Source organism: Ruditapes philippinarum, unplaced genomic scaffold (genome assembly GCF_026571515.1).
Source record: "Ruditapes philippinarum isolate M1 unplaced genomic scaffold, ASM2657151v2 ctg10459_1_1_1_1, whole genome shotgun sequence".
In the NCBI taxonomy this organism is placed as follows: Eukaryota; Metazoa; Mollusca; class Bivalvia; order Venerida; family Veneridae; genus Ruditapes; species Ruditapes philippinarum.
Window position 1 is genome coordinate 12,803 of NW_026851967.1, and position 24,610 is coordinate 37,412.

A 24,610-nucleotide genomic window follows, 5' to 3' on the forward strand; every position below is an offset into this window, starting at 1 on the left:
TTTTTATTCAAATATTCAGGAAATTTGTCAAGAATGTTGTTTTGATGTTTTCTGGGTCAAGTGCTAAGATTGGTCATGTCTGGTCAAAAACTAGGTCACAGGAGCTAAAAATAGAAAAATCTTTTTAACACTCTAGTGGCTGCAGTTTTGATCCAAATTTCCTGGAAATTGGTCAGGAAGGTTGTTTTGATGATTTCTAGGTCAAGTTTGAATATGGGTCGTGTCCAGTCAAAAATTAGGTCACATTGCCCAAATATGGAAAAATCTTTATAACACACTAGAGGTCACATGTTTGACTCAGTCGCATCAAACTTGGTCATGATGCTTGTTTAAGACATTGCTTGGATGCGGTTGTGTCAGGTGAGCGATCCAGGGCCATCATGGCCCTCTTGTTTCTAGTTTTCATCATCTTATTTTAATGAAAAGAGAAAAAATATGTTGCAAACTGGGCCACCTTCTCTTAATATGTGTAAATTATTATTCTACTTTTATTTAAACTGAATATCATTCATGATTTCATTTAACATAATACAGTTTTAAAAATGTATCTACACATCTTTAGAATAAGTAAACTCTGCCATAAATGTATTTTATTGATCTTAACACAAATACAAAGTGGGTGGGGTATTACGAACAGCGGTCAACTGTAAATTAGATATGCTTTTCTCTCGTCGATTCGTGACTCTTATTTGGAAAAATTGCACTTGCACAACAAATATCAGACATACATACAGTTCAATTAGTGCATTTGTTAAATAAATTCATTATCTAAAAGTTCAAAAACTTTAAATTACTTCTAAAAACAATCGCTCAAAGATTAGAGCAACAGAACATGTCAACCATGACTGTCTTGCTCAGCTGGACGCTTACCCATCGATTCGTGAAATCCGATTTACCCTGTGACGTCATCAAAATATAGGTGCTCACACCACTAAATGTTCGCATGGTTATTTTCAGCCCGATCTGATCAATTTATGTTTCAAAGTCTTAAGTAAATTCTTACAGCATAATGAATATTTTTTTGGCTTAAATGTAAGTGTGTTTGATAAATTAAAACATCAATATCGAATATTTCAAAGTAATTAGGTCACCAGCTGATTGTAGGGTAAGGTCATTTACACCTGTTCAATTACACATTTTGATTGGATAGAATTGTCAAATCTAGTGTCTAATAAAACTTGTGTAGTTTTTGGATGGTGTATGTCCTTGCAGAAGTATTTATACAAACAATTATTTAGGTCACAAATCGATGAGAAGGCACGAATCGATGAGAATAAGGCATACTTCTTTGTTTTATATTAAAATGAAAAGTTATATTAAAAAGATTAACAATATTTTGAATTGGTAAGCGATGAAACATCATTTTGTAATAAACAATCCCTTGCGTGTGTTTTTTAAAATGTTGAAATATATCTTTTAATTTCTTTATGCACATAATACAGAACTAATTTACTGACCTGCAATTTGATATTTGCGTTGACCTTGTGTTAGCCCTTGGTTAAGGATTTGTTTTGCAAGTTTGTTTCTCCTTAGCCATAAACATTCATTGTAAGTCTTCAAATGAGATTTTTGATTCACTGTTCAAGACCCATAACCTAAGCATTGTTTAGAAAATAATTATATTCCGCTATAAATTTCAATAATTTCTCGGGACAAGATTTATGTACACAACCATTGAGGTAATCCACTGGAAACTAAACACATCTTTGAGATCATTATTGTAGGTTACTTCCCTATAACATGCTTTTATTTCAAAAAGTTATACTACTTTATGAATAACAGAATTTCTTTATTATGCAGGCTGTTGATTTTGAATATTTGAGCGAGCTATTCCATATGCAGCTCTTGTTTTAATGCAATTGAACCATAATTTGGAGTTTTGCCATTATTGATGATGGATATAAATATACATTAAAATTGCTAGAACATTTGAAATGGGCAGGTAGTTCATTTTTACAATAAGAGACTTGCCTGCTAAGGGACTGGATCTAAGTTATGAATAAAATAGTATATTTATAGTTAGTGAATTAAAAATTTAATATTATGAGGGCAGTTTCATTTTAGCTCGACTATTCGACGATAAAGGAGAACAATACTAGTTCCTCGAGCGTCGGTGTCAGCTTAACCTGTCTGGATCACAGCAGTTAGCCACATTTAATTTACCAGAGCAGAGTTCAGCCACCATTCCTGGGCACGTTGCAAGCAGTTTACCAGTACTAGTTGCCTTCACTTTCGCAAGGAACTTAAACTTCTGTACATTCCAGAGCAGAGGTACAGTACAAATGACCGTAGAAAAGAATCTGCAATTTTCATGTAATTTTGTTGTGATTAATGCTTCGGAGAGTTCACTTTGTTTCCAGATTTTCATGATCATTCACAACGAAAGTGAAATGTAGATCTATACAGATATTTAAAATATTTTGGTATATATAAAAAAAATTATATTATTATAATGCAAAGGTTAGATAATTTTTATTCATTCATCCGACTGACGCTCATATTAATTATGGTAATTATAGATAAACTCGTAATGATTAAAAAAAGAGGAAAAAATGATGATATCGACATTTACAACAATTAAAATATAAAGTAATCAATTTTCATCATGTATCTAACTGTAAACTTAGAAAATAAATTTTACAGTTGTTTTTGAAAGATTGTAAAGTCAAACATTGTTTGATAGTAATAGGTAATTTATTCCAAACGTCAATACTGAAATAAGAAAAAGAATCCTTTAAATAATTTGTATGAGGTACACTTTTTATGAGCGATTGAGTAATATATAAACACATGAGTATATAGCCGGAGCATAAAAAGTTAACTTTATGAAACAATATTGACTACACATGTCAGGGTTCAAATGCATAATTGATCTATAAAGTAAAACTCATGGCCCTTGTACCATTAAGACAAGATATGATAACATAATAGACACAAATGTAATAGCAGATTTTCGCAGTAGTAAAGAACGAGGCAATAGCCTTTTAAGTTTGTATATCATGGAAAAAAACACATTGGAATATTACACTATCAAAACTATAGCAGTTAATGTTGTTGCAGCGATGGCTGTATAAAATATAATGATAAAAGCTTCAACGTCCTCAGAATAATATTCATTCGGGAATGGTACTTTATGCGTACAAAGAAAGTACATAGAAAAAAAAACACAAATGATTCATTCCCTATCCAGAAACAGCAAATGACGAGGTTGCATCTTATGCTGACATCATACATCCATGGTTTAATGGAAATTTCGTTGCTTTAAACAGATTGACAGCAAAATCGAGCATTGTCGCTGTTTGCATAAGCTGTTTTGTTAAATAAGTAAACGACAAGAACAACTGTTTTGAATTTAGATCCAAATGAAAAGTTACTGATACGGAAATTGGAAATTCAAATAAGCACTGAATGAAGAGCTGATACAAACATACTGGAGACAGCCATACTACATGTTTACTTCATACTGGCCATACAAGTCGGTGACATAATTTTATTGTCAAGTTTTTATAAACTAGTCGTAGAATGCTAATAACGAGCGATTATCCCCTGACAGCATTGCAATGGTGACGTTTATCCTTTGATTGGTATATCTATGTGCCCCTTCCAACAAACAATTATCGGCAATAATTTTGATTAATTAAAAGATTAATTGTTTACCCTCTTTGGCCTCCTGGGCAAAGGTTTCATACACTGTAATTAACAACTGGCCAGTATAAATTTATCCAAATGTAGGCAATTACTTGTGGTCAAACACAAAATTACGCTAAATATGAGGTGATGAAATCTCCAAGATTCAGTGATAGTTTCGGGTAAACGACATGGCTAATTGTCCTTACTCAACATAGCTTTATTCTATTCTGTGACTGATTGAATAAACGATGCCTAAATACTTAAAAAAGTAAAAAACTATTAATAATTTTTGATATTCTGTCTTTTGTTTATGGTGTCATTGAATTTGCAAGTTGTAAATACCGGTAATATAGGTTGTATGCCACTATGTAAATTTAAAAAAAATATGTTTGCTGATCAATGCCCCACCTCCAAATGAAAAGTGTCCCGGAAATGAGTCTAAAAATTATGGCATGTATGTAAATGATAAACCATTAATTTGTAAAACAGAAGCTAACGACACACAACACACCTCATCCAATCCCATATTTAATAATTCATGACTTAATTAGTGGATGTAATAATTATACGAGTATAATAAGAAAAAAATGTAATGTCAAACTTTTTCGAGTTTGTTTGATGTTTTTTTCTTTTTTCGCAAATAAAGCATTTATTCATCACCAGTTATTCAATTATAATCAGCTTATTGATATGGCATTTTAGTAAATATCATCTTGAAATATATTATTATACATTGTTTATAACCATTGGAACGCATTAACATTTCTGACATTTTGCAATTTTTCAAATTTTACTTTACTTTGTATACCGGTAGTGGTAATTGCAAGCTTAGTAACCATCCACACCCTCGAGCACCGGCTTTAGCAGAATTCTTAATTTTGCATAAACTGGTAAACTTTTAAAGGAAGTGAAGAAACGTCCAAAAATGTATTCGTACGAAAGTGATCATGGTATCTTCGGTGCAATTTCACGACATACAACGTATTGTTTCGAAGTTATAGAAAACAATGGGCGAAACTAAATAAAATGGATTTATAAAACGGGATCAAAAGACAATCTTTAAAAGCAGGCACTATTCAAATAGGAATACTAAAACCACACAAGTCGAAAAAGGTCAAATAGAAGGAATGTAAAATACCACAAACACAATAATAATGCCAAGCTGAACGATTTTCATATAAACATTATGTTTTATCTGACTACTACTCATGTTTCATGAAACAGAAGGCCAACAGAGTAATGATACATGTAGACAAAAGTTGTTTTTTTTTTTAAATAACTGTTGAGTCAATTTAAGCGAGTCTTTAAAAGATAAAATAAATTTCATTTGACATAGAAGAGATTTGTAGCATATTGAGAAATGAACAGAGTTTTCTTTTGCATACTGTCCAAATCTCTTGGTGAACTTGCAACAAAATCAACACATTTTTTTTTTATAGATTATTAGATCTTACAAGAGTCCGCTAATGGTATATTTCTTTCAGAATGAACTTGGGTGTATTTACTAACGGAAATATTGTCTTTCCGTATAAGTATATTCGATGGGTCTGACTTTCTATAGATTTTTATTGGCATCAACTAAAAATGGTGGGTGGGGTACGATTTGAACAGTAATTCATTGTCATTAAATTACCAGAAGCAAATTACCGTATTACTTGTTAATTATGTAAATATATTACATGGACTGCACCAAAGAAGCTAAAGTTTGACAGAAACACAGAATAAGGGGAAATAATTGATAGAACGAATAAGTACCAGTCACTACCTTATATTGTAAAACTATTTTAATGTAGCCCCGCTCATTTTATATGTCTTACTGCTCAATAACAAACAAAGATTTCTTCAGATATGATATGAATACATTAAAGCATTACTCTGATGAGTACATTACAATAGTTGAATAACAAAATAAGTAATAAATATTTCTCTGTTTAAGCATAGACAAGAGTATCATAGCAAGAACTCATACGTTTAGCGTCATTTTGCATATTTATGTATAAGAAAGCAAAAATAAATGCAATCTGTTTTCCCCGATAAAGTTAAGTATTGTCTTATAAAATGCTGTAAATTGCGTCTTCCGGGCAAAATTTCACTTGAAATACAAAAATGGAAACAAATATGAGCCAACATTAATATTTAGGAATTTTGTGGCCATCTTTGACGCTATCTTGGATTTCTACGCTTCGCATCAGACTTGAGCCAAATGAATATTCATTCCGGAAACTACAGTCCTAGACGAACAATTTGACATATAAAACTTGCTGTTGACTGACATAGACCACTTCGATGTCATTTTACCCTATGAATTTGCAGCACTTTATTCTGTAAACATCAAAGTCGCTGCCGACTTTATCAGCACAATCTCGTATTATTTACTCATTTTAATTTATATGCATGTAAATTTACACAGTCAATGTGATGTTGCGTGCAGTTACTGCCAAATATAGTAAGATCGATTCAGGGTGTTATCTTTTTAAACTCGCTGGTTAAAACGTGTCAGGGGTCGTATAAATTATGCAATGTTTACATTGGCGAATCACAGGGGCAGTGTGTACAATCGAGCTGCATATCATGTCATCTAAATGTGTTAATTTCAGTCAATTATCGGCGGTAAATGCGATCTTTATGTTATGCCTAGAGGCAAGGATTAGATTATTGACAAGCGCTGTGTGATACGTAAAGATATGTTCATGCGGTAAGTAAAAATGCGCGGCGATTAATTGTAAGATTACTTTTCATTAGGTTATTTTTTTTTTTTTACAAGAAAATGAAAATCCACGAATTTAAGAACCCACGAAAAGGCCCGTTTTGATAAAACCACGAAATTTCATGCCCACGAATATAAGTGAATTTGCAGTATTGTCATTTTTACCTTGTACTGTGGGGCAAACATGGCAGAGTTGTTAAGGTCATTGACTTCAAATTACTTTCCCTTCATTGCTATGGGATTGAATAGGGTTTGAATCCCAACAGGGACTTTGGATTCTTTCATGTGAGGAAGCTATCCAGCTGAAACACTGGATGTTGTTGGTTGTATTTAGGTGTGTGCACATTCTTGAAATAATGTACAGAGGGGCACCTGAGGTCTTCTTAAGACTCCACCAGTAAAGCTGGAAAGTCACCATATGACCTATACTGTTGTTTGTGCAACATAAAACCCAACCAAAAAAAAATTTGTACTGTATAGTGTTGGGGAAATAAGGACAATTTAGAAAATGTTGTTTCATTTATTTAGTTTGGCTTGAAGCAGACAGACAAAGATTCCTTGCTAAATACAAAACATTCTTACATGCATTTGATCTCTGCAGGTTATTGCATGTAGTGTTACATGTGGTCTACTATTTTTTGTCAGGCCAAGCCCAATAAAAAAATCTTTGTTTCTGGTTCAACAGATATTTGGCATGATGCAGAAATATCATTTTAAATCTGTATTCTAATGTTCCGCCTCAGCAATATTTGTGTTGTCAATCCAAAAAGTTTTTTTGACTATGAAAGATTACTTCTGGAAAATGCAGAGAAAAAGGATACCAAAAAGAAAAAAAGAATTTTTTACTGGCATTATTTCTGAAGCCTGCAAGGAAGAGCAGGAAACTGACTGCGAAAGTGCCATTGAATGAAGTTGTTACTTACTTACAATGCTGTGGGATAAGTAGTCGGTCATGTTGGTAGAGATTGGTAATCTACTAAGAGTTACCGGAAGCGGGTTGGGTTCGTGTTTATGACAATGGAATGTCATGATAAAGGAATATGTTTTGGAATTGGTAAAAAATACCAGACAAGGAAACTTACTTAGTTATCTGAGTAATGATGGTCAAGTGTACAGACAAAGGAGAAATGATCAAGAAAATGTGTTGAAATTGGCATAAATGTACCAGACAAACAAACTTAACCAAACTCACCTACTGTCTACCTTTTATTATAAGAAAGAGAAATGACCTGATACAGAACTTGTGACATTTGGGAGTAGGGAATGTACACTACATTAATAATACAAGTAATAGCTATGACTAGATACAGAGTTCTCTTTTTATGATGATTCATCAAGCTGGTAAAGCATGAATACAGAAAGATGAATTTTATTGTTTCTTTTTTCCTCACTTAATTTTTCATTTAAACATATATCGTGCCATGTTACAGTTCTTGTTCCAAGTTGTTATCTAAACACATACAACTTTGGCAGCTTTAATTTATAAAAAGCTTGTTTTCATTTTCAGCAGTCTATAAATAAGTTATAAAAGGATTTTTTTTTAATATCTAAAAGATTTTAGGTCATGCATTTGAGCTGAGAAATTTTCTATGAAACTTCAGAAATACTTGTTTTAAATGTTCAATTTTTATAAAATTGACTGTATGATGAATTGTTAATATCATATTTAACTCTGGGTAAAAGTAATGTATGATTTGCCTAAGTTTTGTCGCATACCAAACTTCGGTTTTTAATTTATCTTGTTCTAGAGTGATAGACTAGTAATAAAATATTACCTCTAGTTATTTTTGAAAGTTTTTTTTTTGTCTCTGACAACCAGACTATGATAAAAATAAGTTAGAACAAAAAAGAAATGAGCCGCGTCACGACAAAACCAACATAGTGCGTTTGCGACCAGCATGGATCCAGACCAGCCTGCGCCTCCGCGCAGTCTGATCAGGATCCATGCTGTTCGCTTACAAACTTTATTACAAATAGAGAAACTGATAGTGAACAGCATGGATCCTGATCAGACTGCGCGGACGCGCAGGCTGGTCTGGATCCATGCTGGTCGCAAACGCATTACGTTGGTTTTGTCGTGACTTGGCTCAAATTCTGTTTGTTTAAGGTCAAATTTCTGTTTGTAATATATTTCATTCATATACTGTGAGTAGTTAAAGGGACTTCACTGAGGTTTTCAATCATGACAGGACCAAAATAATTATTCCAATTGCAAAATGACACAAAATTGAAAAGCTTTACAATGCTTTCTCTTGAATTAGGCTAAAAATAACACAAAAATTCAATTTTCAATTTCTTTCTATTTCTTTCTATATCATTTGCCTATCGTTCTGTTATAAAAGCCCCAACTTATCTTTAACAAGATATTTCTTGTTGTTTTATGTCTTTACAAGTAAGTTACAACTTCTTCTCACAGATCACATGAATCATAGCTAAATACTATTTATCTCCAAACTATTATATTGTGATATTCTTAGACTTATCATCTTCCGATAAAATGTAACAGTAAAAACTTACACACACATTTAAATGTGTTGGCCTAACAGAAAACATGTTCCTAAGTTATGAGAGGTGAATAGACTTCATTTTAAGCCAGACATTGTAAAAAAATAACCCCTGTAAGACTAGAAATACTAGCTTCTTTGAAATCGGTAATATATTTAATGCCGTAATAGATTTACCATTTCCAGCACAATTTTTACGAGCCTCTCCAAGCATCTCTGTGTGGAGATATTATATTTTTGATGTTTATTGCTCATCATTTTATGCTGCATATTTTTATTGCCGCTCTTGATAGATGCAGTCTTTGTATCGTGCCTGTGCAGCACAACTTTCTGTAGAGGTGAAACTTTCTGTAGAATTAACATGGCGGAGAAAACTTGAGAAATGGGGTTTTATTGGTCGATATTGTTCCTTTTTTGTTTTTCTTTTGTAATAATTATGATGTAATTACAAATGAATAGGAATGTGTGTGCATCTGTGCGCAGTCTAGTCTTTTTTTACATGTTCCAGGTTAGGAAAACATCTATTGTTGATACTGGTAGATTAAGTTAAGTATGGCCAAACAAGTGCTTTGGTGTAATTCTTAAAGAAATTTGAAAGAAAAATTAAATAACGTCTTAACTTTTTAGTTGTACTCTATTTCAGCTAGAATGATAATACTATGTCTTTGTGGTTCATCTTGACCTACTATGTCTTTGTGGTTCATCTTGACCTACTATGTCTTTGTGGTTCATCTTGACCTACTATGTCTTTGTGGTTCAATTTGGTCAAGATGCCTTGAATCACCTCCTGATCACAATTTCAGCTCATGTCTCTCTATTTGCACTGAATTACGATTTAATGAGTTACAGAAATAGGCTAGAGTGCTTAGCAGATTTTTTTATTATATTTCATCATTGAAGAAAAACTGTAACAGTTTGGTGTAACTTTAAAAATAAAATGTAGGAAACAAAGATAATAAGTGTGGTTTCTCTTTGGCATGAAAAAATTTACTGCTTTTCTCTGAGAATTTTTTCTAGACATTGAATTATCTGTTTTATTTATAATAAATATTCTAGGGAAGTAGTATTAGATTAGCAATTAGTGATAGAATTAGTAACACACAGCATTGGTGTACATAAAGTTAATTGTTTCACGCAGGTAGGTAATAAAAAACACCTATAAAATGATGCACTTTCCACCCCTTGTCCCAGTTAGTTTACACTGAAGCTCACAAAAACTGTAGGAAATAGTAACCAGAAATATCTTGGTATAAAACTCTCCTTAATTTAATTGTGCTACAAGAAATATGTGGAAAAAATCTATTATTTCCACACAAAAAAACAATACGAACAAATAAATATGAAATAAAAGTAGTAGTAACATAATTCTATCAACATGGAAAATGTAACAAACATTTGCATAATTTAGAAACAGAGAAAAAATAAAAATATAAATATACTTTTTACTATTATTATTTTTTATTAATGTTTGTTTATTGTTAACACAAGTAACCCCAGGATTGCCTTAATTGAAGACAGGAGTAAGAATATTACATAACAATCAAGACTTTTGCCATTTCTGCAAAAATAGAACAATATGTTCTTGATTTTTTTTTTGTGTGTATATTGTAAGCTGAGTCAAATTCTTTGAACAAAAAAATATTTATTTACTGTGCAGAAATGCAAATTAGATTACTTTTTAAGTAATTAACAACATAACATTTACTGTGTAGTCATAATGTTTGTTTGATATTATTAACAGTGATATAAACACACTAAGTCATATCTAGACAGTCAGATTCACCTAACCGGCTTTGCTGGGTAACTAACCAGTAATTACAAATTTCTCCACAAGTGACCGACTACATATCCCCAATGATTTGTTTGTTATAATGTAATTTCATTGAACTTCAAGAACAGGATTCTTATAAATAGATCAAGATTTCAGTCATCATTGTATATTTTTACAGATGTACAAAACAAGACTCATGTAAGGCAGGAAGTGTAACCCCTTCTTGGTTGCCGTCCAGGAATGGTGTGTGTGCAGGCATGAAGGATGTGTTCCCGAACATGTTGTCTATACCAGCACTGAAACAGGAAGACAAAGTAAGTTTGGTTTAGTTTAACCTTTCACCTCCTGCAACAGACAGAGTGATTAGTACCAGGCCAGCCTATACTTCTGTGTATATAAATATTAAAATCCCAGAAGCTTAGAACGGACTGTTCCAAAGTCAGAGCAAGGGAAATCCATTACATAAATTGAGCAGGTCACTTCAACCTCCCCCACTCCCCCCCCCTTCCCCCCCCCCAAAAAAAAAACCAACAACAAACAAACCCAAACATAAAACGTATCATATCTCGTTAAACATTATTTCAACTAAGTTGTGTGAGAAAGTCTTAAACATACTAAATTTTGTGTACGGTAATGGACTTAACTTCAGAGACATTCAATTACTTACTTGTTTAAGGGGTTGCCAAATAAAAATATTGAAATTGATATGTCTACAGTATAGAATCTGGTCAAACACCTATCGTGTCCAATTATTTCATACCCTTTCTAAATTTTGTTCATCTGTTTAGTTTATACAAAAAACAAACTGGAAATATCCATTGTTCTTTGAATGATAAAGTACCAGTACCTAAATAGATTCCATATTAAGTTTTTGTAGAGTTTCATAAAATTTTATAAACTTCTAGTCTGAGGATCATATATTTGAAGATTTCTTTTTTTCTATTTTTCAGTTTGCAAATTAGAATGTAAGACACTTCTCTATAGCCAAACTTCATTTACTTTGTGGCACCTGTAAAACTCATTTATGTAAAATAAAGCCTAGAAGAATTTGATTAGCCAAGTTATTCTTCATTTTAACTAAAACCATGTGTTAAAATAAAGAGCTTCATGCTAGGATCACATGAAGAATGCTCTATTACAGTGTAGCTAATACTTCCTAATAGCTTGTAGTCTATGTCACCAGGAAAGGTTTTGGTCTGCTGCACATTTGTCCAGTCTAACTAAAATTTCTTCTACTTATTGACTGCTTTTTATACGCCCGTTTGAAAAACGGGACGTATTATGGGAACGCCCCTGGCAGGCGGGCGGGCGGGCGACGTCCAATTTTGTCCGGAGCATATCTCCTACATGTATGGAGGGATTTTAACGAAACTTCATAGAAATGTTCACCACTATGAGGAGCAGTGTCGCGCACATGAACCAGGTCTCTAGGTCAAAGGTCAAGGTCAAACTTAGAGCTCATTGAAAATTGCTTGTCCGGAGCAAAACTTCCACATGTATAGAGGGATTTCAATATTACTTGGCACAAATGTTTACCATTGTGAGGCAGAGTGTCGCGTGCAAGATTCAGGTCCTTGCGGCCAAGGTCAAGGTCACACATAGAGGTCAAAGTTCAGATAAAAATATGAAGATGTGTATATGGACCATTTAGTCATCATTTATTGAGGGATTGTAACACAAATGGTCATTATCAAGACTATGGCTGTGACACATGTACTTTAGGTCAATATATGCAAGGTCAAGGTCACTAAAGATGATGAAATATCCAGATTTTGTCCGGAGCATATCTCCTACACACATGGAGGGATTTTAATGAAATTTCATAGAAATGTTCACCATTATGAGAAGCCATGTCACGCACATGAACTAGGTCTCTAGGTCAAAGGTCAAGGTCACACTTAGAGCTCATTGAAAAACGCTTGTCCGGAGCAAAACTTCCACATGCATAGAGGGATTTCAATATAACTTGGCACAAATGTTCACCATTGTGAGGCAGAGTGTCGCGCACAAAATTCAGGTCCCTGCAGCCAAGGTCAAGGTCACACATAGAGGTCAAAGTTTAGATAAAAATATGAAGATGTGTATAGGGACGATTTAATCATCATTTATTGAGGGATTGTAACACAAATGGTCATTATCATGACTACGGCTGTGACACATGTACTTTAGGTCAATATATGCAAGGTCAAGGTCACTAAAGATGGTGAAATATCCAGATTTTGTCTGGAGCATATCTCCTACACGCATGGAGGGATTTTAATGAAATTTCATAGAAATGTTCACCATTATGAGAAGCCATGTCACGCACATGAACTAGGTCTCTAGGTCAAAGGTCAAGGTCACACTTAGAGCTCATTGAAAAACGCTTGTCCGGAGCAAAACTTCCACATGCATAGAGGGATTTCAATATAACTTGGCACAAATGTTCACCATTGTGAGGCAGAGTGTCGCGCACAAAATTCAGGTCCCTGCAACCAAGGTCAAGGTCACACATAGAGGTCAAAGTTTAGATAAAAATATGAAGATGTGTATAGGGACGATTTAATCATCATTTATTGAGGGATTGTAACACAAATGGTCATTATCATGACTACGGCTGTGACACATGTACTTTAGGTCAATATATGCAAGGTCAAGGTCACCAAAGATGGTGAAATATCCAGATTTTGTCTGGAGCATATCTCCTACATGTATGGAAGAATTTTTATAATACTTTATGGAAATATTCACCACCATGATATGTATTGCTCCATGCATGATCCAGGTCTCCAGGTCAAAGGTCAAGGTCACACTTAGAGCTCATTGAAAAACGCTTGTCCGGAGCAAAACTTCTACATTATAGGGGGATTTCAATATAACTTGGCACAAATGTTCACCATTGTGAGGCTGAGTGTCGCACGCAAAATTCAGATCCCTGCGACCAAAGTCAAGGTTACACATAGAGGTCAAAGTTCAGATAAAAATTTGAAGATGTGTATAGGGACCATTTAGTCATCATTTATTGATGGATTGTAGCACAAATGGTAACTATCATGACTACAGGTGTGACACATTTAATTTAGGTTAATATTTGCAAGGTCAAGGTCACTGGAGATGATTAAATATCCAGATGTTGTCCGGAGCATATTTTCTACATGCATGGAGGAATTTTAATGTTACTTTATAGAATTGTTCACCACCATGAGACGTAGTGCCCTGCACATGAACCAAGTCTCTATAGGTCAAAGGTGAAGGTCACAGTTAGAGCTCATAGAAAACGCTTGTCTGGAGCAAAACTTCTACATGCATAGAGGGATTTCAATATAATTTGGCACAAATGTTCATCATTGTGAGGCTGAGTGCCGTGCATAAAATTCAGGTCCCTGCGACCAAGGTCAAGGTCACACATCCTGTGCATATCTTCCCTACTGATTTGTTTTAAGGTTCATTTAACAACACAGTGCCAAGAATAAAAACTTGCTTGCTAGATAACACTTATCCATAATGCCCCCATCTCCATCTAAAGCTTTCGTAAACGGGCGTATTTTGTGACTATGGCACCCTTGTTTGTATTTCTATCTTGAAATCACTGAACTCACAAAAAAAGACAATCCCTGTTTGAAGTTACAAAAAAGACCATGTCAAATTTATAACAGGGCAAGTTATTTAACACAAAAATCTAAGACAAAATTAGTTAAAACAAGAATGTTCATTACCCTGGAGTATTCTTTCAAAAGCACTATGTTGAGTTAACCACAAATAATTTGAATCGCATACTTTACATATTAAAATAGAGGAAATCAGAAACTGGCATACAATTAGTCACTTCGCTCACTGGGGTTTTCTTTCATTGTATTGATTGATCAGTTCTTTGATTTCATAAAATTATAAATAATCAGTTTTGTATATGTTTGATTTCAGATCAGTTTCAAACTGGACAAGATAACTCTTGCTGATGCCAGTGACCTTGACATTCACTGTAGTTTTGTTGTCATGGATACAAAACATAAAACCATGGCAACAGTTTCTGGGGACAGAATTGTGTGCCCACTACCAAAGAGAACCAATCTTCCATCTTTACCTGTTGGAAGAGGTATATAATTATTATAATTTTATTAAAATTGAAATTCAGGGCATATTTATTTAGATTTATAAGGCATGAATAATCTGCTTCATTCTGGATTGAAATTATTTCAGGTTGAAGACAAGTTAATTTGTTTTGCACATTGTCATAAATAATCATGTTATTTAGAATATTCAAAACTGCAAGAGTTTTTTTTGTTTGTTTTTTTGATATAAATTTGCAAAATGAGTCAGAATATGAAACTCATCTCTAAGAAAGTCACATGAGTTTGCATATAGCTGGCAGAAGATGAATGATTTTACCAAAATACTAGTTTATGACTGAAATTATGAGTGGAAAAATGTTTCCTGGTACCAGTAATAGCTAGAAAATGTCCTAAATAGTGTTAGTGTCTACTCCTTTGTTTGACTGAAAATCCGACATGCCAAAAAAAACAAAAAAAAATTGAAGAAAAAAAAACAACAAATAAAATGTAGTTCTTGAGTCATACAAGTTGCACTTTTAGTCAATTATCTGTTTTTAGTGTCATGATTAGATATTTTTTCTGCCCTCATATTTACAGATAAGTTTTTGCCCTCATATTTAGTGATTATTTTTGCTCTCATTTTTTCCCCTCATAATTTTAGATTATTGCCCACTCATATTTGGCCCTCATAATTGGAGATTATTTTTTGCCCTCATTTTTTTGCCCTCATATTTAGGGACTATTATTTTTATTTATTTTTTTTTGCCCTCATATTTAGAGATTATTTTCTAATTTCAGTGCATCTGGGAGGAGGTAACTATCCTGATATTGTAGCACAGAGCTTTATTTCTTTACCTTGTTTCATTTCTCTTTCTTCACTAGGTTTATGGGTTCCTCCAGTCTTCTTTTTCGATGTTTTTTTGCATTTTGTCTCCTCAGCACGAGGCTATTGAATCTGCTTCTTATTGATATATATAATGTAGAAATAGCCTCTTGTTGATTGAGCAATTTATGTTAGTTTTAATGCTCATATTTTCAAACATGCAAAAACATTTTAATATTTTCTTGCAAAATTAAAAGTGGATTCAGCAATAAATTGATGATGTGTACTTTAGACTGATTAAGATCATTACTGGATAGCATTTTCTCCACGTTCATGATTAAAGTAATTACGTTTACGATTTACATGAATTGATCAGGATTTATAGGAACTGATCACGAAAATGGGAAAATTATACAGCCAGAGATGTGAATTGTGCTCATGAAAATATGAAAATTATGCTTGCTTTCTAGTATAATTGTTCCCTATGACAATTTTCCTCTTCTAAATTTTCTAGAACTTTTTTCTCTTTAACTATCTATAAGTTTTTTTTGTTTGTTTATAACTTTGTTTGTTATTTGATTAACACAAGTTCTGAATGTTGTTTATGAAAAGTTTGTCTGTTTCAAAATTATTTTTTTTATATTTTTTGTTGTTGTTGTCATAAGGAGCAGCAATGTTACTTCTTTGCAGAAATATCAACATAAAGCTGACATATATAAAACAGTGACATCTTTATAGACTTCAATTCCTCAATAAAAAGTTTTGTTGATTTAAAATTACTTACCAATTACAATTTTGTTTTGAACAAGTAAGCTTGCATATTTAATGTTCCTAATTTAACCTCTTCTATTAAAGTACCTGAACTTATGCAGAGCATTTTTTTTCATTTAAAAACCTTGAAAGGAACCAACAGTTTTGTTTTGCCTTAAATTCCAATTATAATTAATTCTTTTATGGCTTGTTCAGAAAGGGCGAGAGAATACCATTGCTAGTTTGATCAAAGATTTAGCAGTCTTGTGACACCATATGATTTAAAGAATAAAGAGCACAACTGACACCTGTTTTTATGTCAGCTTTATTGGGATATATCTGGTTTAAAATTGTTCAATATATACATGGTCTGCTTTTAATTATCAAATATTTTTGGTCACTGCTAAGCTTACAATGTAATTTTATGAAAGGAAAGGTGCAAATAGATATTATCCAGAACTCAGCAATTGTGGATTTTTTCCAAACTAATCCCTCACACATACAAACAAATTTTTACTGTTATAGCTACACTTAGCACAAATGTTCACAATAGATTATTTAACCTGTTGTGCATAATTATAGCTTTGTAACTGTAAAAGTTTGTTTTAACCCCTTTGTCAGATGTAATCATGTGAAAACTTTTTTCTTTTAACATTATACATATAAACACTATTAAATGATTATATTCTGTCAGTAATTGAGATTTCAATAGTGACCTTTTACTTTGAATTTGTTGTTACAATAATTTAAGACCATGAATATACATGTACATATAGTATTGTTATAAAAAGCTAGTTTGACACATTCATTTCCTAACTAAACCAATAATAACATATCTACATATTAATTGAATATAGAAAACAATAAGTACATATACTTGTCAAGTTTTTTAGGTCCTATGTTTTGCATTTACTTTTCAGATACTTGATTAGAATGTTTTGTCGCGGTAATATTCAGGATAAGCATAGATATTGCTCATCTTTGGTAAAAAAAGTAGGTCAGTAGGTCAAATAAAAGGGAAAAAGGATAGGGTGAAGGTTAGGGGTTTCGGGTTGCTAGTGTCATGGTTCAGGTTTATAGGGTCAATGTCAGAGTTTTGTTAAGGTCAGGGGTTTCAGGTTAATAAGGTCAAGGTAATAAGTTTTAAATTGATAGAGTTAAGATTAAGTATTTCAGATTGATAGGGTCAAGGTAAGGGCTTTCAGGTTGACAGTGTCATGGTCAGGGCTTTCAGGTTGATAGGGTAAAAGGTAAGGGCTTTCAGGTTGACAGTGTCATGGTCAGGTTGATAGGGTAAAGGTAGGGGGTTTCAGGTTGACAGTGTCATGGTCAGGGTGTTCAGATTGATAGGGTCAAGGTAGGGGGTTTCAGGTTGCTATTGACAATGTCAGGGATTTAGGTTTGACATGGTTAAGGTCAGGGGTTTCAGGTTTATAGGGTCAAGGTCACTGAGGATAAAAAAATATTTTCTTACTTTTTCTTCTGATGAAATCATATTGTTAGCTTTGTGAAAGCTAGGAAAGTAGGAAAGTTCATTTGTGTTACCAATATTCTGCTAAAGTATGAGCTTTCCCATAATGGTTATATAAACTGTATCTCGCATTTCATAAAATATTCTGTAGCGTGTATACTGTAAATAATTAAAACAAAGTGTAATAGATGGTTGTCTGTGGAATTTATGAGGGAAGCTCATAATTGGTTATTGATGTAGATTTTATCATCTGTATTTTATATTTTATTATCAATGATCAAGTATTGTTATGTAAGTTGCCTAGCTTTTCTGTTCTGTTTATAGTATATGGTTAGTCGGTATTCTTGATTTTTGTTGGGATTTATGATTTTCCGCTCTTTTTTTTTTCCTATTTTATTTTTTTGTTGTTTTTTTTGCCGTTTTTTTTTGTGTGTTTTTTTCCGGTCATTATAAGGCTCAAATTGTGAGGATTATTTTGATGAATAGCTTTGTAAAGTCAATACAAGATTCATTTTAAATTGATCTGCTGTAAACTGTTTTAGAATTTGTTAAGAACAGCCCTGACTGACAAGTCTAAGTTTATTTCTGCATTGTCTTGAAATTCTTTTAAGTGATGCATATAGCAGTAATTAATTGCTTACCTCCCTTTAAATTCTGAAAAGCCTGTACCCTCAGTATAGAGTCAAGCAAGCCTGTGAATCAGGCATTCTACTTCTGGGTACACAGTAATAGTATTTTGATATTGAAATGCATTGAACTTATTCCATATATAAAGCAGCTCAAGGGGTGTCATGGATATAAAAATATGTTAACGGTTTAAACTGTGACATAATAACTTTGTTAAATGTTATACCGACCATAGTAATAAAATCCTTAGATTTTCAACATTAACTTTGTTATTTATTACAAGATATGACATTTTTTTTGTATTATGCTAAAATGATAACAATACATATATCTAAATAAGGAGTAACTATATCCTGTTAGGGTCATACCATGCCAAAAAAGTACATTGTTGAGTACAACTAAAAACAAATAAATTGTCTCATCTTGTTATATTAAAATTAAGGTTATATTTAGAATCATTTGCCTCTTTGTCAAATGCTTACCTTTGTTAGCGGTTATTGAATATTCTAACTTTTTTTTGTTTTGTTTTATTTTGCTAAAAATCAACCATACCCATTTTAATTGATAAACGTGAAACCCCTTAGATCAAGTCAGTTAAGCAAGGTATGGGTTAGAAAACATTTTTAATTATCACTAGTAGACTAAAGTTACTTAATGATTCTATTTGCATGAAAAATATTGTGTATTTAATTTCATTGTGTACATATAATTTGAAAAAAAATACACCATAAAACATGTTTATCATTATTGTTTAAACATTTCATTTTTAGCTCGACTATTCGAAGAATATGAGAGCTATTGTAGTTGCCCCGGCGTCGGCGTCTGCGTTGGTTAAAGTTTTTTGTAAAGTCAAATATCTCAATTATTACTTGAGATATTCAATTGAAACTTACAATACTTATTTATAGTAACAAGGTACATCAGATTGACAAGTTGGATAACTCTGCCTACAATATTGACAGAATTATGCCCCTTTTTAACTTAGAAATTTTAGTTCAGTTTTTTGTAAAGTCAAATATCTCAATTATTGCTTGAGATATTCAATTGAAACTTACAATACTTATTTATAGTAGCAAGGTACAACAGATTGACAAGTTGGATAACTCTGCCTACAATATTGACAGAATTATGCCACTTTGGAACTTAGAAATTTTGGTGAAAGTTTTTTGTAAAGTCAAATATCTCAATTATTTCTTGAGATATTCAATTGAAACTTACAATACTTATTTATAGTAACAAGGTACATCAGATTGACAAGTTGGATAACTCTGCCTGCAATATTGACAGAATTATGCCCCTTTTTAACTTAGAAATTTTAGTTCAGTTTTTTGTAAAGTCAAATATCTCAATTATTGCTTGAGATATTCAATTGAAACTTACAATACTTATTTATAGTAGCAAGGTACAACAGATTGACAAGTTGGATAACTCTGCCTACAATATTGACAGAATTATGCCACTTTGGAACTTAGAAATTTTGGTTAAAGTTTTTTTGTAAAGTCAAATATCTCAATTATTGCTTGAGATATTCAATTGAAATTTAAAATACTTTTTTATAGTAGCAATGTACATCAGTTTGCAAAATTGCATAACTCTGCCTGCAATATTTGCAGATTTATTTGCCCCTTTGAAACTTAGAAATTTTGGTTAAAGGTCTTCAAAGATATTTACTTGAAACTTTACACATGCACTTAGAGTCATAATTGGAGGTTCATAATTGTATGTCACTGACTCCATATGTTCCATAACTCTATCTTGCATTAAGGCTGATTCATATCCCCTTTTCTACTTAGTCTCTTGGTTAATGTTTACATGCAAGTTTTACATATCTCAATAACTATTAAAGATATTTATTTAAAACTTCACATATGCATTTAGGGTCATAATTGTAGGTCACTGACAAAGATCCATAATTCTATCTTGCATTAAGGCTGATTTTTCTCCCCTTTTTCAACTTAGAAATTCATGGAAAAGTTTTGCTTGTAAGCTGTTATCTCAATAACTACTGAAGGGTTTGTGCCTTTTTTGGGACAATTTTATGCATTCATATTAATAAAGCAGTGATTTACTTGATAAAACATCTTAATAACAAGCCTTTGTACTTTTCTGTCAAATTTATGTATTCATAGTAATTAATATTATTGTACTCAATAAAAACACCCTTGTGACATTTCCTTCCAAATAGTCAAGCCAAAACTGTATAATTAGACTCTCTCTAAGGCCAATAACATGAATTTATAAAAAAAAATTAGCCCTTTTGTGAACTTAAAAAATTTAACATTATCAAGTCTCTTTTACTATCATGCACTTAGAATAGTCGAGTGTGCTGTCCTACCGACAGCTCTTGTTATAAGTGACTATGTTTAATATTTCTATAGATCATGGGGTACTGGAGGTGGAGTTTCAAGTGGAGGGAAAGACGGTCGTGAAACGAGATCTATCCCTGTATAACTGTCAATTAAATCAGAAGTAAGAGTTACTATTTGTCACAATAATTAGATTATATTATCAAAATATGTCTTGTAGATCAAGTCCAGAATTTTAATTTTCGAAAGAAAAAAAAGGTTCCTTTTTTATCCAACAATTATATCACATTAAGATTGAGAAATACAGACTGACATTAGATATAATAATTGCTTATTCTAGGTGAAGTGCTTTAACGCTAACCACATTAAATATCAAAAATGAACTTTTTTCCATGTTTCAATGTAGTCATAACTATTCATTATTTTAAACGAGGTTTTATAATATGTATTGACTGAAAAGTGAGACAATGCAGACCATGATTAGATGGCAAAGATTGATCTTTGTCTGCACTGGTCTAAAAGGTAGATTCAGCTACGGTCAGCAAGCTAAGATGTGAACATAACAATTGAGTATAATAGAATAATTAACCATATTTTGGTTACAGTTGTACCGGCTGTACAGATAGTTCATTTGGATGTAAATGGTGTCATTTTCGGGGAATGTGTGTCGATGCTGCTGCTGGCGACTGTATAAATCAGGTAAGAGAAACAACAAATTACCTGAGGTAGAAGTACGATGCCATGACAAAAATGGCAATGATTTTGTTTTTTCAATTAAGGAATTTGTACAATATTTGGTTTTTTTTAATTGGCTTATTTGAAATAGAATTTTATGAATACATATCTCTTTATCTGCTGGATTTTTTTAAATGTATATCACAATGAAACTTTAGAAGTTTGTCAGTCAGCAGTATAGTTGTTGGTAAGGTAACAGAGGCATCTGACAAAGTTCTTCTGACAACTGGCAAAGACACACAGTTTTGGTTTTAGCAGTGTATCAGTACTTCAGGCAACTGGCATTTGGCTGTAAACAGCATTGTTATGGTTCTTTTCCAGTTCAGTTATTTTTCAGGCTCAAATGTGATTGAATGTAGTAAGTAAAAGGACAAGTTGTTTAGATTGGTTGTTGACATAGAATATTTGCCACTTACCTTTTTTTGTTGAATAATTTACTAGAAAGCGGTTTTGTGGAACATCACAGATGCTGGCCATTGCATAATAAAGTCTACCTTTACCAATGGGTAGGTTGACAAATTGTCATATGACCTCATCGGTATCTTCGTGTGCCTCATCACAATGTTATATTTCACATTACAGACAGTTCCAGCTATAACGTCATCCAGTAAATGTCCTAGATTAGAGACGACAGCTGGCGATACAGATGTTGTGGTGCATTCTGGGCAATATAAGAAAATTGCTGTACGAGTCACAGATTTATTGGTAAGATCAGTCACTTATTTACTTTAGTTTCTAATTACTGTAAAATAATTATTATTCGTGGGGCACGAATTTTCGTGGTTTTCGTGGGTAGGTCAGTCCACGAATTTAAGATCCGACGAACTTTTATCCCAACAAATTTATACTTCCTACCCAGTCTCTGTTCTATATATATTACAAACATGCGTCGGCTCTTTTCCGACATGGATGTAAATACAGACAGATAATCAGGTTAGTGACATATTAAATCCGTTTGCAATATTTAAGAAACTTGAAAGAAAACTCGATTATATGTCCTCAATTTACTGTCACAAATGTCGCATATACATACTTGATCGTTGTAGTCTACTAGGACTTGATTGTGTTAACAAGAATACTTGACATAATCGAGTAAATATGGGAACCCAGGCAGTGCTATAATTATCGCTAATAAAAATTGTCAGTTTGCTTTTATTAATTAAAAAAAGTCTTTGATATTAATGTCGTAGGTACACAAAACTATAAAAAAAATACGATCGCTAAAACAGATTTATTAGTCCCCTACCGGTTTAACTGGAGGGGACTTTAGGTTTACCCTCCGTCCGTCTGTCAGTCCATCCGTCCACAAAACTGGATCCCGCGATAACGCAAAAAGTACTGAAAATATTTTTATGAAACTTGATATATGGATAGATGGCAGTATGGAGATTATGCACGTCTTTTTCTTTTCTTCCTATGTTGAAAATTCTGGTTGCTATGGCAACAAATAGGCTGAAAATATGGCAAATTTAACACATAAACTGGATCCAGTGATAACTCAAAAAGTACTGAAAATATTTTTATGAAACTTGAAATATGGGTAGATGGCAGTCTGGAGATTATGCACATCTTTTTCTTTTCTTCCTATGTTGAAAATTCTGGTTGCTATGGCAACAAATAGCCTGAATTTCAAGATTTCTGATTTAATTTTTTAAGCTTTTTCACTATAAGTTCTTTATTTCTTAAGGTGTTTACATTAATATTTAAATATAAGTTTCTGGTCATCAACCACATCATAAGTGACAAGGTTTACAACTCTAGCACAAAAATTATCAGTATTACCTCCCTTGAACTTAGAATTTTTATGAAAAAAAATGTTGTCTTTTTTAAATAACTTCTTTATTTCCTAATGTATCTACTTCAAACTTCATATATATGTTTCTTATTATCACTCAACATTTTTGAGAAGGTTAAATACTCTAGCAAGACTATTTCCAGAATTATGTCCCCCTTGAACTTAGATTTTTTTCGAGAAATTGGTATTTTTCTATCCAACTTCTTCATTCCTATGATTTACTTTAAAATCCCACATCGTAATAATATGACAAGGTTGTATAAACATAATTTCCTTACTAGGCAGGGAAACTTCACATTACTGTGATATAGACAAACTTAGAACTCAAAAGATTTAAGTTCATTCATGTCATTCATTCACTGGTAAAATTGAATGGCCAATGGCCCATCAGAATGTTGCTTGGGTTCTAACCGGTAGGGGACTTATGGATTGCTTGCAATACTATGATAATTGCTTGTTCTACATTCTTTTGTCATTTTTAAATGATCAAGTTTATATGAATTTTAATCCGTATTTGTGCGAATGCTATTCCGTAAACATCAAAGACGCCACCGACATTTACAAGATTCACATATACTCGTGTTATTTACCGAGATTATTATATATGCATGTAAATTTACACAGTCGCTGTAACGTTGCGTGTAGTTTCTGTCAAATATGTTGTGTAAACTTTTAAAACATGTCAGGTGTTGTATAAATTATGCGATGTTTACATCGGCGAATTACAGGGGCAGTGTGTCCAATGGAGGTACATATCATGTCACATAAATGTGTTAATTGCAGTCAATTATCTTTTAAAACAATTTTTTTTTAACAAGAAAACGAAAATCCACGTAATTTAAGAACCCACGAAAATGCCCGTATTGATAAAACCACGAAATTTCATGCCCACGAATATAAGTGAATTCGCAGTACTTTATCTTACATTATTAGAACCCGTTAAAAATCTTTATCATAACAAGTGGCCATTTTCCAAATACCAGAACTTCATGATAAGAACTATTTAATGTAAAAACGAGGGGATGGGGATTAATGTTTGTAACAAGCTTTTTAACAAATTCAAACTGACAAATAAAGAGATTTTGTTTATTTAATTGTGTGGGAGAATTTCAACCATTTTTTTTATCTTTGAAATTTTTATTTTATCTTTAAAATTTACATTATTAGCAGGTTGGGTAATTAATTTCATAAAACATAACATCAACAGGGGAATAATTACATAAAACCAGCAAGGGAGTTAAATAATTTGATTTAAGTGGTAGCGGAGATAAATGATTACATAAAGTCATCACAGGGAGATAATTACAGAAGAGATAATTCATTACATCAATTTAAGTGTGGAGATGATTGCTCTCTCGATTTTTACTTTCAGCCAGACCAGCTAACAAACATTTTGTGCTTGTTCTCATATGAAGGAGACGTTAAGTTTACACCAGGCCCGTATAACAGCATCCAAGTTGATC

At 32.6% G+C, this 24,610-nt stretch overlaps 1 protein-coding gene across 1 annotated transcript in view; it reads left to right on the forward strand.

Annotated features, from left to right (window-relative positions):
* The window catches only part of LOC132744179 (plexin-A2-like), a gene marked incomplete at both ends in the record, with an annotated part of 36,597 nt that extends 11,994 nt beyond the window's left edge, over window positions 1-24,603 (forward strand). The window contains 7 exons of the mRNA XM_060732799.1: window positions 10,791-10,926; window positions 14,513-14,684; window positions 15,439-15,453; window positions 20,690-20,780; window positions 21,223-21,316; window positions 21,935-22,057; window positions 24,520-24,603. Of these exons, the coding sequence (XP_060588782.1) occupies window positions 10,791-10,926; window positions 14,513-14,684; window positions 15,439-15,453; window positions 20,690-20,780; window positions 21,223-21,316; window positions 21,935-22,057; window positions 24,520-24,603 (715 nt within the window). The remainder of the gene's footprint in view (window positions 1-10,790; window positions 10,927-14,512; window positions 14,685-15,438; window positions 15,454-20,689; window positions 20,781-21,222; window positions 21,317-21,934; window positions 22,058-24,519) is intronic.
* Between the last annotated feature and the right edge of the window lie 7 nt (window positions 24,604-24,610).